This window comes from Geotrypetes seraphini, chromosome 3 (genome assembly GCF_902459505.1).
Source record: "Geotrypetes seraphini chromosome 3, aGeoSer1.1, whole genome shotgun sequence".
NCBI classification, from domain to species: Eukaryota; Metazoa; Chordata; class Amphibia; order Gymnophiona; family Dermophiidae; genus Geotrypetes; species Geotrypetes seraphini.
In genome coordinates this window covers 284,158,799-284,176,736 of record NC_047086.1, presented here as the reverse complement: position 1 = coordinate 284,176,736, position 17,938 = coordinate 284,158,799, and the positions used below count along the sequence as shown (strand labels likewise).

The 17,938-nt window shown below is 42.7% G+C and overlaps 1 protein-coding gene across 3 annotated transcripts in view; it reads right to left on the bottom strand.

Annotated features, from left to right (window-relative positions):
- Positions 1-17,938, bottom strand: part of GNPAT (glyceronephosphate O-acyltransferase) — a 169,316-nt gene that overhangs the window by 52,705 nt on the left and 98,673 nt on the right. For all 3 annotated transcript variants that reach the window (XM_033936353.1, XM_033936355.1, XM_033936354.1), the window contains one exon: positions 15,158-15,237. In XM_033936353.1, coding sequence (XP_033792244.1) covers positions 15,158-15,237 — 80 coding nt within the window. The remainder of the gene's footprint in view (positions 1-15,157; positions 15,238-17,938) is intronic.

Genomic DNA, 17,938 nt, shown 5'->3' with positions numbered 1-17,938 from the left:
ATATGAATGGAAAAGTATCAAATAATCCTTTTACACAATGAACATTCAAGGGTATAATTTCAGATTTATTCCAATTAATTTTATATCCTGAAAATTTACCAAATTTATCAATTAATTCCAATAAAGAAGATAAGGTTGACTCTGGATTTCTCAAATAAAGCAAAATATCATCAGCATAAGCCGAAATTTTATATTCCATATCTGAATATGGAATACCTTGTATCTCCTTCGTTTGTTGTATTGCTAATAATAAGGGTTCTAATACAACATCAAATAACAAAGGAGATAAAGGACAACCTTGTCTAACTCCCCTCTGCAATTGAAAACCATCAGATATCTTATTATTAATATTTAGTCTTGCAATCGGGAAGCTATACAATATTTTTACCATTTGTATAAATCCAGAACCTATACCAAACCATTCTAAAGCCTGATACATAAAATTCCATTCTACCCTATCAAATGCTTTTTCAGCATCTAATGAAACTGCAAAAGCCGGTTCGTTCATTTTTTTTGATAAGTTTAGCATGTGAAATAATAGTCTAGAGTTATTAGAAGAATGTCTTTTAGCAACGAAACCCGTTTGATGCATGTCTATAATATGTGGGAGAGCTTTGGCTAATCTCAAAGCCAAAATTTTCGCCAAAAGTTTATTATCAACATTTATCAAAGATATAGGCCTGTAGTTTGAAACCAAAGTAGGATCTTTATTTGGCTTAGGCAAAACAATTATTATTGATTCAGCCATAGTACCTTTAATATTACCTTTTATAAGTTGTGTCTGATATAAATTTAGTAAATGTGGGGAAAGGATATTTTGAAATGTTTTATAAAATTCTACTGTATAACCATCACCACCTGGAGCGGATCCAACTCTAAGAGATCTCAATGCTGTTTCTAATTCTTTTAATGATATAGGTTCATCTAAACTCCGTTTTATATGATCAGGAACCTTAGGTCCATTAATTAAATCTAAAAAATTTTTTCCATCTTTTTGTCTCTCCAAACAAGGTTCGGAAGAATACAGGTCCTTATAAAATTTTAAAAATTGTTTTAATATTATATTTGTTTTATTTGTTATTATCCCTTTATCATCTTTTATTCCATTAATATTAGTTCTTCTTTTTTTTGCTTTAAGATAATTTGCCAATAATCTCCCCGCCTTATTAGAACTTCCATAATACACTGCTTGTTTGGAAAACAAATCTTTTCTTATCATTTTTGAAGTTAATTCATTATATTTACCTTTTGCTTTTAAAAGAGCTTGTAAAATTTCATATTCCCATTTACTTACCAATTTAGCTTCTAATATTTTTATTTCTTTTTCTAATTCTATATATTGTATTTTAATCTGTTTCCTAATAAAAGCTGAATATGATATAATATTACCCCTCATAGTTGCTTTAAATGCATCCCATACGTTCTCTATAGATGTATCCTCTACTAAATTTATTTGAAAGAAATCATTAATTTGTGTTTTGAAATTTTCCAAAAATTTGTCATCCGCAAGCAATGCATTATCAAATCTCCAAAGAGGTCTATCATTCTCTAATTGATCTAATTGTAATTCTATCCATACTCCCGCATGATCCGAAATAATAATAGGATCTATGGAAGCTCCAATCACCTGTTGCACTTTATTTGTTGAAACAAAAATATAATCTATTCTTGAAAATGATTTATGAACCTGTGAACAAAATGAAAATTCCTGATCATTAAAATGAAGAATACGCCATATATCTTTCAAATCACATGATTGAACCAAATTATCTAACCCTAGAGATTTTATATTTTTACCAGGTTTTTTATCCAATAATGGATCCATTACAGCATTAAAATCTCCAGCCACCACTAGATTAGAAGCAGCCAGTGGTAACAACATATTCTGTAATTTTTAAAAAAATTCTGATTGATTCGAATTAGGGGCATATATATTAAACAACGTCAGGGCATCATTTCCCATACCTATTTCAATATGTATCCATCTTCCATGTGGATCTGAGTTTTTTACCTTAATCTTGGCCATACATTTTTTATTTATAAGGATTGCTACCCCTGCTTTTTTACCCTCTGCTGGAGCAAAAAAACATTCCTTTACCCACCCACCCGATAGTTTCTGTGATTCCTTTATACTAAGATGGGTCTCCTGCAGACAATAAATATCCGCATTTTGCTTTTTTAGAAATGTTAATACTTTTTTCCTTTTGATTACATGATTCAGGCCATTGACATTAATAGAATATATTTTAAAAGACATTATACATTTTAATATTTCTCATTATAATTTTCCTCTCCCTCTCTTTTATTATTTGAATCCAAAAAATGTTTTTCACGACACACATATTTACCCCTAAAATATCTAATCCCTTGTTTATTTTATCCTTAATCATTCTAGTAAATATTATCTTTTTTCCTCCCTTTCCCACCCAATACAATGGCTGCTTAAGGATACACATTGGAACTGCAATCCAAACATTCTCCTCCCATCTAGGCAATTAATATTCAATCAAATTCCCCTTCTATCTATTTATATTAACCATTAATATCTTTAGTCATATTTTCATATCATTTCATTAATGTATCTTTATCCATTTAACAGTTTTTATTTTATATTTCTTGGTATTATTATTTACATCTTAAATTTTCATCTTAAACATATATTTAGTATGTTATTAATGTTTTTCCTATGTCTTGTTCTTTCTTTCTTATAAATTTTTATTTTATTTTCTTTGTATCATTTTTTCTTTCTTCAGAAATTTCAATATTTCATATTTTTATAATTATTTCATAAAGTCATCAAAACCATCTTAAATTTATATTAAAATATCATAGGTTCTGGTTTAGAAAGAAAAGCTTTCAGTTTTTCTGGATCTTCGAAATATAAGGACTTATCTCCAGATGACACTCTCATTTTCGCCGGATAATATAGACCATATTTAAAACCTTTTTCTTTTAGTTGAGGTCTCATATCTAATAGTCTCTTTCTTTTATTTGCTGTGTTTTTGGCAAAGTCCGGTAGGAACCATATTCTAGATCCTTTATAATTTAGATTTTTGTCTTTCTTTGCAGCATTTAATATTTCCAATGCTTGTTGGTATCTAAGCATTTTGAAAATTATTGGTCTTGGCCTGCCTTTATTTTCTGTATTTTTAATTGGGATCCTATGCGCCCTTTCTATTTCTAGAGGTTGTTTCAAGTCCAGTTGTATTATTTTTGGAATTAGATTTTCTAGAAACAGTATAGTATTTTTTCCCTCTAAGTTTTCTTGTATTCCAAAAAGTTTAATGTTTTTCCTTCTTCCTCTATTCTCATAGTCTTCCAGTTGATCTTTCAATTTGTTTAATTCCAGACTATCATTTTTGCATCTGTTTGTTTCGATTTCTAAGATCTCCATTTTTGATTCTATTTCAGTTGTTCTTTTGTTATTACTTTCCATTTGTCTGTGAATGTTTAATATTTCTTCTTTCATTTCAGACATATTTGTTACTGTTTCTTTAAGCATTTGCTTAATTTGTCTTAGTTCTTCCATAACTTCTGCTTTACTTAATATGTCGGGTTCTTCAGCAGGAAGTGGGATCTTGCTTGGTGTTATTTGATCTTGTTTTTGTCTTTTCGCTGATGTGCCAGCCTCATTTTTGCTTTGTCTGGTACTTGCCATGATGTTATTTTCTTTTTCTTTGTTTTTTCTTTCTTTATATTTTTAGGAGACTGTATAATCTCTTTTGGTCAGAATTCACAATAATCTGTCTTGTTTCAGTTTTTAAACAGTTATAGTTTTTACAGCACTAGTTTTAGAACAGCCTTGAAACTTTCCTTTTTCCTCCTTTGGCCAATTTAATTTTTTTTTTTTTTTTTTTTTTTCAGCCTGTCTTCACTGCCACTCTGTATCAGTCAGAGTAAAGCCAATAAGAATTATCTTCTCCTCAGCCTTTTTTCAGTGTCAGTAATTTCTTGTCTGTTATCTACCTCAATATCTATCTAACGTTGAGGGAAAATAAACAAGTAGATTGGCTTCAGTCAAAAGTTCAGTTAGTCACTCAGAGCTCCGTTTCTTCATTAAACTGGAAATGGCTGCCTCAAACTGCCACACTTAAGAATTCTACTGACAATATCCACACATTAGGAGTCAATCTTTCTTTTACTTTTTTTTTTTTTATCATTAGTTAGTATTTTTCCCTTTAAACAACTCTCCTCATTATTACAGCTTTAACAGTGTTAATTTTAAAACTGCATTGAAACTTTTTTTTTTTTTTTTTCCGTTTGCCAATTCAATTATTTATCAGCCTTCCCTCACAGTCTCTCCACATCAGCACCAAGACAAGCCGGTAGAATCAGCAATTTATCTTTAGTTAGCCACTCTTCTCTTCAATGTCAGCATTTCTTTCTCTAGTGCCTCGCCATTCCAGCTCTGAAGAAAAAATGTCAGTAAACTTTTTCTCTGTTTTTCCTCTCACAAGTCCACTCTCAGCCTCGGTGTAGGAGGACAATATGTAATCAATCAATTTTTTTTTTTTTCCCCTTAGGTTTCGTTCAATCACGGCAGCACAAATCTCTTTCACATTAATTTTTTTTTTTTTCAGCTCTGTCAGTCACTCACCCTCAATGCCTTGCCGTTTCAGCGTTGAAAAAATCTGCAATCTTTTTATTTGAGTCTTTTCACAGTTTTGAAAGAGGGTAAAATTTAAACTGCCAGCTCTCTCTTCCCTCTCTAATTCCTTTCGTTGTCAGTCACTTTCAATATTCTGTTGACAGATTTTTTTTTCCTCTATCTTTTATTATCCCCGATGCTGCGCCGATCAGTCACTTATTTTCACGCCGTTTTAGCGCTAAAAAAAAAACCGGCAATCCTTTCTTCTGGCTCTCCTCTCACAAGCCCAATCGCAGCTACGATAGAGGAGAGCAACATTCACTCCAGTAATCTTCTATTTCAATTATCTTTAAGCAATTGATTTTTATCTTTTTTTTAGCGACTCACTTTTCAAAAGCCGGCATTCCTCTCTCTCGGCTTTTCACTCACAGGCTTCTCTGTCTCAGCGCTGCAATTCAAATCTCATAATACCGTTGAAGAAAAAAAACGGCACTTTGCCTTTCCAGCTCCTATTACCTCAGGCTTCGTTTTAACTTCAGCAAAAGAGGTTATTTCATTTATTATATGTTCCGTTTCTTTTAGTAGTTATTTCTTTGATGAAATTATCCAGAAGGGAATAATAATTTTATTATATTCTGTGCCTAGATGATGAGGAGCTTTGCGACTACACGTCCATTCGTGTTCGCGTTAAGCCACGCCCCTCCACTATTCTCCATTTTAAAAGTGTTTCCATTAATTTATTTACCACAAAAGTCAGACTTATGAGCCTATAGTTCCCTGCTTCTTCCTTACTTCCACTTTTATAGAGAGGGACTACATTTACCCTTCTCCAATCCTCCAGTACCACTTCCAACTATAGAAAAGTATTGAAAAAGTCAGTCAGCAGAACCACTAGAACTTCCCTAAGTTCCCTCAGTAGTATACCATCTGGTCCCATCGCTTTATCCAACTTTTGTTCAGCAAGCTCCTCAAGAACACAATCCTCTGAAAATCAATTAATGTCTACCATACCTCCAGCCCTATTTGTTTTTGTTTTCTGCCGTCCTGCTCACAACACTTCAACCTTTTCTTTATCACCTTCTACATATTCCTCCCCATCACCTTTGAGTCTCACAATGCAACTTTTATACTTCCTCCTATCACTAATATTTCTAAAACAATGTCTTAGCCCCCACCCCTCCATTTTACTTTCTGCTTTTTTTTTTTTTTTTTTCTTCCATTTGCATCTTTGCTTTCCTGGCTACTCAACCATCCTCTCAACTTTTCCAGATATTTTTGCCTGTCTTCTTCTTTCATCTTTTGTAGTTTATACAAACATGATGGCCAATAAAGGCCAAATAGCCCATCCAGTTAGCCCATCCGTAGCATCCACTATTTCCTCCTCTCCCTAAGAGTTCCCACATGCCTATCCCACGCTTTCTGGAATTCAGGCACGGGTCTCCATCACCTCTACCAAGACTATTCCAAGCATCTACCACCCTTTCTGTAAAAATGTACCATATTTTTTGCTCTATAAGATGCACTTTTTCCACCCCCAAAAAGGGGGTGGAAATAAGGGTGAGTCTTATGGAGTGAATAACCCCTATAAGCAGCCCCCCCCCTCCCGGTACCTTTTTTTGAAGTCTGTTGGAGCTTTCCTTGCTCATGTTCTTTTCAACCTGTTTGGCCACATTATCATCATCATATACTATCACACCCAAGTCCTGTTCCTCTTTCATGCATAAAAGTTTACTCCCTAAATTGTACAGTTCCTTCGATTTTTTTTCAGCTAATCTCTTTTTCCTTACCTTCTCAACTACTAATTTTGAGACCAAAGCAGCCTTCTTTTCCTCTTACTTTCCTTACAAAATGGCTTGATGCCTTTATAATAGCTCCTTTCAGTTTTGCCCACTGATTTCCTGCTTCTTCCAGATGTTCCAATCCAGGCATCAATTCCTTGAATAAACCCCCATCTGAACAAAATTCTTATTTTTAATTAAGTTTAGAACCTTCACTTTCAAATGAGCCCTCTTTACACCTGTCTTAATATGCAATGATCACTGGATGCCAAATGATTATCCACTATATCATCGGAAAAACTTTCACTATTTGTAAGCACTAAGTCCAGCATCGCCCCATCCCATGTGGTTTCCATTATCAACTGTTAAAACAGTTCTCCCTGTAGAGAATCTAAGATCTCCCTACTTCTAAGAGATCTTGCAATAGGGATACCCCAATCAACATCTGGCATATTAAAATCTTTTATTAGTAATACTTCACCTTTTAAAGTTATATTTTGAATGTCTTTTATTAAATCTCTGTCCACTTCTTCTATCTGTGAAGGAAGCCAGTATATCACACCAATATAAATACTGGATATTTTCCATTCCCTCCTTCCAGTTTGACCCACAATGTCTCTTTCTTACTCTTCAGATCCTGCAATTGTGTGGCTTTAATATGATCTTTAACATATTATGCCACTCCTTCTCCTTTTCTTTCTACCCTGACTTTTCTGAACAGATTATAGCCCGATATAGCAATGTTACTTACCGTAACAGTTGTTATCCAGGGACAGCAGGCAGCTATTCTCACTAGTGGGTGATGTCATCCGACAGAGCCCCGATACGGACATCTTGCAAGCATGTCTTGCTTGAAGAAACTCAGAAGTTTCGAGATGCCCGCACAGCGCATGCGCCAGTGCCTTCCCGCCCGATGTACCGGGCGTGTCTCCTCAGTTCAGGTAGCTAGCCTGAGAAGCCAACCCAGGGGAGGTGGGTGGGACGTGAGAATAGCTGCCTGCTGTCCCTGGATAACAACTGTTACGGTAAGTAACATTGCTTTATCCCAGGACAAGCAGGCAGGTATTCTCACTAGTGGGTGACCTCCAAGCTAACCCCAATGGGATGGTGGGAGAGTTGGCAACTTAAGAGAACAAATTTTGTAACACTGTTTGGCCAAACTGTCCATCCCGTCTGGAGAAAGTATCCAGACAGTAATGAGAGGTGAATGTATGAACCGAGGACCAAGTGGCAGCCTTACAAATCTCCTCAATCGGTGTCGATCTGAGGAAGGCAACAGAGGCTGCCATTGCTCTGACCTTATGGGCTGTGACCTTACAGGGAAGGGATAATCCAGCCTGGGCATAGCAGGAAGAGATACAAGCCGCCATCCAGTTAGAGATGGTGCGCTTCGATACAGGTCGTCCCAATTTGTTTGGATCAAAGGAGATGAAAAGTTGAGGAGCAGTTCTGTGTGGCTTTGTGCGATCCAAGTAGAAAGCTAGAGCACGTTTACAGTCCAGAGTGTGCAAAGCAGATTCCCCAGGATGAGAATGAGGCTTTGGAAAGAACACTGGAAGCACGATGGATTGGTTGATGTGAAATTCAGAGACCACTTTAGGCAAGAATTTTGGATGAGTACGAAGGACCACCTTGTCATGATGGAACACAGTGAACGGTGGATCCGCCACTAGGGCCTGAAGCTCGCTGACCTGGCGAGCTGACGTGAGGGCCACCAGGAAAACCACCTTCCAGGTGAGAAACTTAAGTGGAGCCTTGTTGAGAGGTTCAAACGGAGGCTTCATAAGATGAGACAAGACAACATTGAGATCCCAAACCACAGGAGGAGGTTTGATAGGAGGGTTGACATGGAAAAGTCCTTTCATAAATCTGGAAACCACAGGATGAGCAGACAAAGGTTTCCCCTGTAGAGGCTGATGGAAAGCCGCAATAGCACTCAGGTGGACTCGTATAGAGGTAGACTTGAGACCAGACTGAGACAGGTGTAGAAGATAGTCCAATACAGAAGATAGGGAAGCTCGCTGAGGTTCCGTGGCATTGGAAATACACCAGGAAGAGAATCTAGTCCATTTTTGGGAATAGCATTGTCGAGTAGCAGGCTTCCTGGAAGCCTCCAAGACCTCCCTCACTGCTTGAGAGAACTGGTGAGGAGTTATGTTGAAAGGAACCAAGCTGTCAGGTGGAGAGACTGCAGGTTGGGATGAAGTAGTGAACCTTGATGTTGAGTAAGTAGTGAAGGAAACACTGGAAGAAGTACTGGCTCCCTGCTGCACAGTTGAAGTAGAAGGGAGTACCAAGGTTGTCTGGGCCACCGAGGAGCAATCAGAATCATGGTGGCATGGTCTGATCTCAACTTGACCAGAGTCTTCTGAATGAGAGGAAAGGGAGGAAACGCATATAGGAAGCGATTTCCCCATTCCAGTAGAAAGGCGTCTGCCTCGAGGCGGAGAGGAGTGTAGATCCTGGAGCAAAACTGAGGCAGTTTGAAGTTGTGGGGGGCTGCAAAGAGGTCTATCTGAGGCGTTCCCCACTGAGCAAAGATCAGATGAAGGGGTTTGGAATGGAGCGTCCATTCGTGAGGCTGGAGAAGACGACTCAATTTGTCTGCTAAGACATTGAATTTCCCCTGAATGTAGACAGCTCTGAGGAAGGTGTTGTGACGAACCGCCCAATCCCATACTCGAAGAGCTTCCTGACAAAGAGGGGCCGAGCCCGTGCCCCCTTGTTTGTTGACATAATACATGGCGACCTGATTGTCTGTGCGAATAAGGACCACCATGTCGTGAAGCAGATGCTGAAAAGCTTGGAGAGCATTGAAGATGGCTCTGAGCTCCAGAAGATTGATTTGATGGAGTCGTTCCGCACTGGTCCAGAACCCCTGAGTGCGAAGACCATCCAGATGAGCCCCCCATGCATAGTTCGATGAATCGGTTGTGAGAACTTTCTGGTGGGGAGGAGAGTGAAACAGCAAACCTCTGGATAGATTCGAAGAGGTCATCCACCAGAGAAGAGACTGCCGTAGAGCAGGAGTGACGACAATGTGACGGGACAACGGGTCGGACACCTGAGTCCACTGAGATGCCAGGGTCCATTGAGGAATTCTGAGATGTAGTCTGGCAAAAGGCGTCACATGAACTGTAGATGCCATGTGGCCCAAGAGGACCATCATGTGTCTCGCCGAGATGGACTGGCGAGAAGACACCGACTGGCAGAGCAGAAGGAGAGCATCCATGCGTTGAGGAGGAAGGAATGCTCGCAGTTGAATGGTATCCAGAACTGCCCCGATAAAGGGAAGAGACTGGGTGGGCTGAAGATGTGACTTGGGGAAGTTGATCTCGAAGCCCAAACTCTGCAGGAAACAAATTGTAGTCAAGGTCGCCGAAATGACCTCTGGAGCCGACGGTGCCTTGATGAGCCAGTCGTCGAGGTATGGAAACACCTGAAGACCCATGGACCGGAGTGCAGCGGCCACCACCACCAGACACTTCGTGAAGACTCTGGGAGACGAGGAAAGGCCGAATGGAAGCACTCGATACTGCAGATGTAGATGTCCCACCCGAAATCTGAGAAACTTGCGGGAGGCCGGATGAATCGGGATGTGAGTGTAGGCCTCCTTGAGGTCCAGAGAGCATAACCAATCGTTCTGCTCGAGGAGGGGATAGAGAGAAGCAAGGGTCAGCATGCGGAACCGCTCCTTGACCAAGAACTTGTTGAGGACTCGAAGGTCCAAAATGGGACGCAGATCGCCCGTCTTCTTCGGGACCAGGAAATACCAGGAGTAAAACCCTCGGTTTTGCTGATCCAACGGAACCGGTTCGACGGCCCGAAGCCGAAGTAAAGTCTGAGCCTCCTGGAGAAGAAGAGCGGTCTGCGTTAAGTTGGAAGGATACTCTCTTGGAGGGTGGTCCGGGGGGACCCGATGGAAATGAAGAGAGTATCCCTCTCTTACGATGGTAAGGACCCAAAGGTCCGTGGTGATTGACTCCCATCGATGATAAAAATGATGGAGTCGACCCCCTATGGGAAAAACAGGGGAAGACAGAACGTCGGTTATGCTCCCTGGAAGAGAGTCAAAAAGGCTGAGGAGCCTTGGGTGCAGCCGGCATCTGAGGCTTCTGTTGAGTCTTCTGTGGAGGCTGCCTCTTCGCAGGCTGTCTCGCAGGAGGAGTCTGCCTCGGTTGATAACGCCTCTGGTAGATTTGAGGCGGTCTAGAAGGACGAGACTGCTGAGGCTTCGGCTTAGGTCGCAGAATAGACTGAAAAGACTTCTCATGGTCCGAAAGCTTTTTAGTAACAGTCTCGATAGACTCATCGAACAGATCCGCTCCCGCACAAGGCACATTAGCAAGTCTGTCTTGGAGGTTCGGATCCATATCAATAGTGCGAAGCCAGGCCAGGCGACGCATGACGACCGAACAGGCCGCAGCACGTGCCGAGAGCTCGAAGGCATCGTAGGAGGATTGCATCAGCTGCAGGGTCGCCACCACCTCCTCAAACTGGAAACGAGCCTGAGCATCGATGAAAGGGATGAACTTGCGGAGCACCGGCAAGAAGAAATCCAAATATGAAGAGAAGAAAAAATTGTAATTGAGCACTCGAGTCGCCATCATCGAGTTTTGGTAGATACGTCTACCAAACTTGTCCATCGTTCTCCCCTCCCTGCCCGGAGGCACGGAAGCGTAGACCTGGGAAGGGTGAGAACGCTTGAGAGAAGACTCGACCAGAAGGGACTGATGAGAAAGTTGAGCCCCTTCAAACCCCTTATGGTGAACGATGCGGTATCGAGCATCCAGCTTACTGGGAACTGCAGGTATGGAATACGGTGTCTCAAAACAGCGCATGAAAGTCTGGTCCAGCAGTTTATGCAGAGGAAGCCGAAGTGTCTCCGCCGGAGGGTGAGGCAAATGCATGGTGTCCAAATACTCTTTAGAATATTTAGATCCAGTGTCCAAAGTCACATCCAAGTCATCCGCCATTTGTCGGAGAAAGGATGAGAAAGACAGTTGGTCTGCCAAGGCCGGCCGACGAGACGGACTAGACGAAGTGGAAGCTTCCGGGTCCAGGGAGAGCTGAGACCGGCATGGAGAGTAGGAGGTAGATGGTTCCTCATACTCTGGTCCCTCCGGCTGGGATACATCCGACGAGGAGTATCCCAAACGCTGCATCTTTTTCTGCGGAGACACCTCCGAATGGCGTGAGGAGTGCCGAGAAGAGTGCCGAGATCGATGCCCCTCCCGGTGACGGGACGGGGAACGAGATCTTCTATGCATCGATCGATCCTTCGAAGCCTCAAAGGAATGGATAGGACTCGATGCCGTGGATCACAGAGGTGGCAGAGATGCGGACTCACGCAGCGCCACCCATGTCTGGTAAGGAGTGCGGAAGAACTCCTCCTGCGATGCAGTATGCCCAGGACTCCGATTATCAGGGGTCGCCCTAGCACCCTGTTGTCGTGGAGGTGTGATGGGCTCCAAAGGCGGCATATCAGGAAGGGAAGCCCTTCTGGAGGATTCCGCCGCCCTCCGCCGATCCCCCTCGTCGAGCAGCGAGATCGAACGACGAGGAGGAGGGGGAGGGGGCGGACCGCCCCCTGAAACCGGGGCTGGAATGTCACCCTGAATGTTGGCGATAAGCCGGGGTCCCATAGTCTGCATAAGCTCGACAAACTGAGCTTCTAGCAGGGATCGAAGCGAAGCCGATATGGAGGGATCCGCACCGAAAGGGGGTCCTCCTGCACGGTCTTCGCGTTCTTTCGTGGCCAAGTGCTTCTGCTTGCTAGCTTTAGGCACTTTGATGACCACGGGAGGGACAGTGGAAGGCGGTACCTGAACCGAGGAGACGGAGGCAGGCGCCGATGCCGAACTCGATGCCGAAGCCGGTGCAAACGATGCTGGCTTCACGATGCTGGATGCAGGAGTCGTCGATGCAGGTTTCGAACAGACCGGCGAAACCTCAGCAGACGTAGAAGCAGACAGGTCCTTGGCAGTCTCCATCTTGAACATCGACTCCCAAAGCAAGCAACGCCTCTTAAACGAGCGCGCAGTGAGCGTGGAACAAGGCCGGCACGATTTCGGAACGTGTTCTGGACCAAGACACTGCAGGCAGCGTCGATGCAGGTCCGTTAACGAAATCGCACGCTGGCACTTGCTGCACTTTTTAAAACCGGTGATTGGCCGGGACATAGGCCGGAAAATCGACGCTGCAAGGTCGAAGGCGCTAGGCCGCAGCCACGAGGCCGGCCTGGCCGAGCCGCCGGAAGAAATAATTTTAACTTTTTTTTTTTTTTTTTTTTTAGAAAATAAAATAAAAGTGAAAGAAATTCAAAGAAATAAACAAAAACGCGGGTAAAGAAGGCAAAAAACTGAAATTCAGTCAGCGCAGAATGAAGAGAAACTTCTCAGCTCCGCGGAAAGAAAAGAACTGAGGAGACACGCCCGGTACATCGGGCGGGAAGGCACTGGCGCATGCGCGGTGCGGGCATCTCGAAACTTCTGAGTTTCTTCAAGCAAGACATGCTTGCAAGATGTCCGTATCGGGGCTCTGTCGGATGACATCACCCACTAGTGAGAATACCTGCCTGCTTGTCCTGGGATAAAACTATATCCCAGTCATTGCTCCGTGATTGCCATTAAATCCAACTCAGTCTTTCAATCACAGCCTATAGATCAAGAACCTTGTTTACCATACTTCAGCCATTAGTATATACTGTTGTTCAGACATTGCCCCTTTTCTCATTTGTGTAAAGGTATTTAGTGATTCACTTACCCGAAGGCTTATGCTTACCTGGGGGCTTTGATCACCCTGCCCTGACGATTCTAGTTTAAAGCCCTCTTCAGTAGGTTAGACAGTCTGCTGCTGAAGACACTTCTTCGATAGATGCACACCATCCCTGCTCAGCAGCCCTTAGAAAATCATCCCATGGTCTAGGAAGCCAAAACACTCTTGAAGACACCATCCCCACAGCCACACATTCATCTCCAGGATGCGAGCTTCTCTGCCCTGGACTTTACCTGCGACAGGGATGATCAATGAAACCACCATCTGCATACCTGACTGCTTCACCTTCTTTCCCAGAACCACTAAAGTCACTTTCTATACGTTTGGAGGGGTACCTTGCAGTATCAAAAGTGACTGTGGCTCTGGCAGAGAAAATGAAGCAGTCAGGTACACAGGTGGTGTTCTCATCAATCATCCCTGTCAATAGAGATGGACCTGGGATAGGTAAGAGGGATGGAAGGAAGGAAAAAATAGAGAGATGTTGAATCTGGTGGTGGAAAAGATGGAGATTATCGGTCCTTTATGAAAGGGAAAGTAGGCGGGATTTTATATTTTGCCTTTCTGTAGTTACAATAAAAGTGGTTCACATATTATATTCAATCAATTTATTTTGTACCTGGGGAATGGAGTGTTAAGTGACTTGCCCAGAGTCACAAGAAACTGCAGTGAAAAATAAATAATGCACAACACCTTTACTTGTGCGATTAATCACAATTAAAAAAAAAAATAGATCATGCAATTAAAAATTTAAATCAAAATGCAGCTGTAGTTTAGGTATTAATTCAGACACATGCCAGCTCGATGTTCAGAAGTTTCCACTTAAGAGATTTTTGGGCCAAACAAATGGCCCAAAAATGGGGCTGTTTATATTCAGGTCAGTTCCCTCCCACCCCCTTCCTAGACCTGTTGCAGGACTCCACCTGGCCTGCTATAGGACTCCACCTGGCCTGCTGTAAGACCTTGTGGTCGAGCAGTGGGCCGGGACAGGAAGGATCTTTCCCACCTCCTATCCCTGCTAACAACACTCACTCCCTGCCGTCTCCCCGATTAGTAAAAAGAGAAACTTTAAAATCCCTGGTGGTCCAGCGGTGAACTGGGGCAGGAGCCATCTTCCTACGTTCCTACCCCTTGAAGTACCACTATCTGAATGGCTGCTGCGAGTTCTCATGGCAACCTCGTAAGGTTGCTGTGAGAATTTGTGGCAGCCATTCAGATAGCAGCTCTGTACAGGGCAGGAGCATAGGAAGATCCTTCTTGACACAGCCCATCGCTGGACCACCAGGGATTTTAAAGGTATGCTTTTTACTAATCAGGGAGGCAGGAAGGAGGTGAGAGTTGTTATAATCAGCCGGGTCAGGAGGGATCCCTCCTGTCCCGGCCATCGCTGGACCACAAGGGCTTACAGCAGGCCCTGTGAAGGCCTGCTGGGTACTCGAATATAAACCCCCCCTCCCCACAGTTTATATATGAGAACATTTTTTCCTCCTTTTTGGGGGTAAAAATGTTACCTCGGTTTATATTCAAGTATATATGGTAATTTGTGCCCTCATTTGCTAGCAACGTCCTACTGCTGACAGCAGAAGGTCCTTAGATTTTCTGAAAATAGATCCCAAGAGAACATTCAAATCCCAGAAAACTAGTATCTTAACTAATAAATTATCATAAACACACACACAGAGCACTACAATGCTACTACCTCTGGAGGGCACCAGAGGAAAAGGCAATCACTGCCTTCCTCTTTGAAGAAAATAACAGGTTTCACCCCTTCAGGAATGCTACACAAAGGAAAGCCTCCAGCTATCAGAACTACAGAACCTTCTACAAGTCAGCTTAATACTTGCAAGGCAACTTAAGTGGTTTCCCTGCAAATGATGGAGTTCTTATTGGGAAAGATAATAACACCTGATCTCATTGGTAAAAAGATACAAAAGAAGTCTAGCAACACAAGAGGCAAGTGCATTCTTATTTACTTGTACATGCCAACCCCTTCCCTTCAAAAGGTGCAATAATTTACCTTTAGTGCACTCCCTGGCAAAAAGATGAATTCATTTGAAAAAATCTCTCTCAAAAAGATGAACACACGATAAATGTCTTCTGTAAAAAAATAAAAAAAGAAATAAAAATTCCATTATAAGACATTTTGGATGTACAGTAGACGCTCAGTTATCTGCCACCCATGAGGATTGGTGGATGCCAGATAACTGTAGTTTCTGGTTGCTTTAAAGCAGGGGTGTCCAACCTTTTGGCTTACCTGGGCCGCACTGGCTGAAAAATATTTTTCTGGGGCCGCACAAACGCTGCAGCAAGACAGAGGAGGGAACCGGCAAGATGGTAAACACCCGGGGGCAGCAGAGGAAAACACTGCATCGCCCTCGACCGGGGCCACACAAAATTCAAGGGGCCGCAGGTTGGACACCCCTGCTTTAGAGAGTTACTGTAAAAATAGTTTTGTCTCCCTTTCCACCTCATTCCATCATCCCCCCTGCCCCCCCCTCCCCATCTCCGGTAGGTCCAGCATCTGTTCTTCCCTTCTTTCTCTCCCCCCCTACTTCTGGTTCCAACATCTATCCATTTTCCCTGCCTTTCACCCTACACGACCAATATCCATGTCCTTTCCTCCACCCTCACGCTTATGGGTCCAGCATCCATGGCAACCGGTCATGACAACCCCCCCTCCCTCCGGTCCCCAAATAAAACTGTAGTTCTCAACAAGTGAGCAGAGAGAAACCTAGTGCACCATGAGATTTGAATGCAGATGTGCTTTAGATAGTAGCCTTTGCAGAAGATGAAAAAAAACAAAACAAAGACCTAAGATCATCCTGGATGAAAAATGGTAAAGTTTGTAAAGCAGCAAACTATTTGAATTACTTTGTATTACAGAATGACACGGTGGATGTAACTTATGGCTAGCCGCGAGTAACCCACCAAAACGGTAGAGGGGGAAAAGGTGCTCAATGCAGGTATGGGGACAAGGCCATCCACCGCCCCGTGGAGCGGTGAATGGCCTTGTCCCCGCCGTTAAGGAGGGAATGCGCGCGGTCACTGATCGCGCGTAGCCCCCTCCCTACCTACCCAAATTTATCTCCCTCCCTCCCCCTTAACTTCACGGCGTGTTTTAAGGTTTGAGACTTGTTGAAAGCCGCCGGAGCATACGTGCAGTCGCGTACATGTGTGAGCAGAAGCTTCTCTTCCGACGCAACTTCCAGTTGCATCAGAGAAAAAGCTTCTGCCCAAACACGCACGTGACTGCACGACTACTCTGACGGTTTTCAACAAGCTACTCAAACCTTAAAACGTGCCGCGAAGGTAAGGGGGAGGGAGGGAGATGCACAGACCGTGCAAGGGGTGCCGAGAGGGCAGGGTGGATGCTGCGGGGATGGGGCAGTGAAGGGGACGGTGGTCCGGTGACGGGGACAGATTTTTTCCCCTGTGTCATTCTCTAATTTGTATCTCCCCTGATCAGAGGTCAGCATGGACTAAGGACAGTAAAAACCTACCCCTAACTTGCTATTAGCTTTTGTGGGGATTGGAGTGTTTTTAATCAACACTTGTATTTATTTATTTTAAAATATTTCTAACCCGCCTATCTGCAAATCTAGGTGGAGAACAAAATCACATACAAAGTCATTATTGTAAAGATGAAGGGCTCACCCAGGGGTATAAAAAAGGCTGCTCCTTTCTATGCTTCCAGAGCTGAACCTCTGGTTTATACGATTGGTGACTAAGCACAGGGTCCTGTTACTACAACTTCTATTCCAGAACAGATTACTTTGTCATTCATCTGGATTTGGGGGGTGAGAAAGGGATTTAGATCACACCTTTTCACTGGTAGTTCAAGGCAAGTCTGTAGATTGAAGCAATAGAAGGATATACGACTTGCTCAATATCAAAAGAAGCAGCAGTGAGATTTGAAATTTGCTTTCCCAGTTCAAAACCCACTGCTCTAGCCATTAGGCTAAACCCCCCACTCAAGTCTGTGCCTGAAATCTGAAGATTGGGGTAGATTACATCATATGGTGAGATCATATCTCAAGTCTGCATTGTGGGCATAGAAAGGAGAATGGCTCCAAGACCTGGGTGCTGAATGCAGTGCAGTCTGAATGACCCTCTATTTGTATAGTAAAAGGGTCAATATCTATCAAAGCATATACACCTAAATGACACACTGAAAGTTGCTGTGTAAATGTAAAATTTTATTGACTATGGAAAAGAGATAAATGTTTTTTTTCAAATTTTTAAACTTTATTAAGCCAATCAAAACTATACAAAAGCTGAAAAAACAGAACACAGCCTCCCCTAACAGAGCAAGGGGCATAGTACAGCAAATCATGACATACCCAGATTTTTTGGTACATATTAAGAAAACACAATAAGACTACACCCCTCCCCATCCTACCCTTCATCCACCCCCCTCCAAGAAGGATGTGTGTCAGGAGCACAAGCCTAAAGCAGCCAAAGAAGTCCACTCAAGAAGGTAAGTGTCCAGAGTTAATGATTATTATATTTTTAAAAAAAAGGCTGGCTGACTGAATAGGCAAAGAATACAGAGGCAAAGCCAAGTTGCAGCACTAATCCAGAGAAGGAAAAAAGCAGCCAGAAGAATTAACTAGTGGCTGATGAAAATACTTATTTGAGAAAGCAAATCTTTAAAGATAAGGTGTATTGCACAGGTGTTTTAGTAATAGTACAATATGTTTAAGCAGCTGGACTGCCTGCATCAGAGGCACATATAATCTTTGAAATAGGAAGAAGTTGCACCTTAAGATAAGAATTTCAATGCACAAAGATTGCCTAC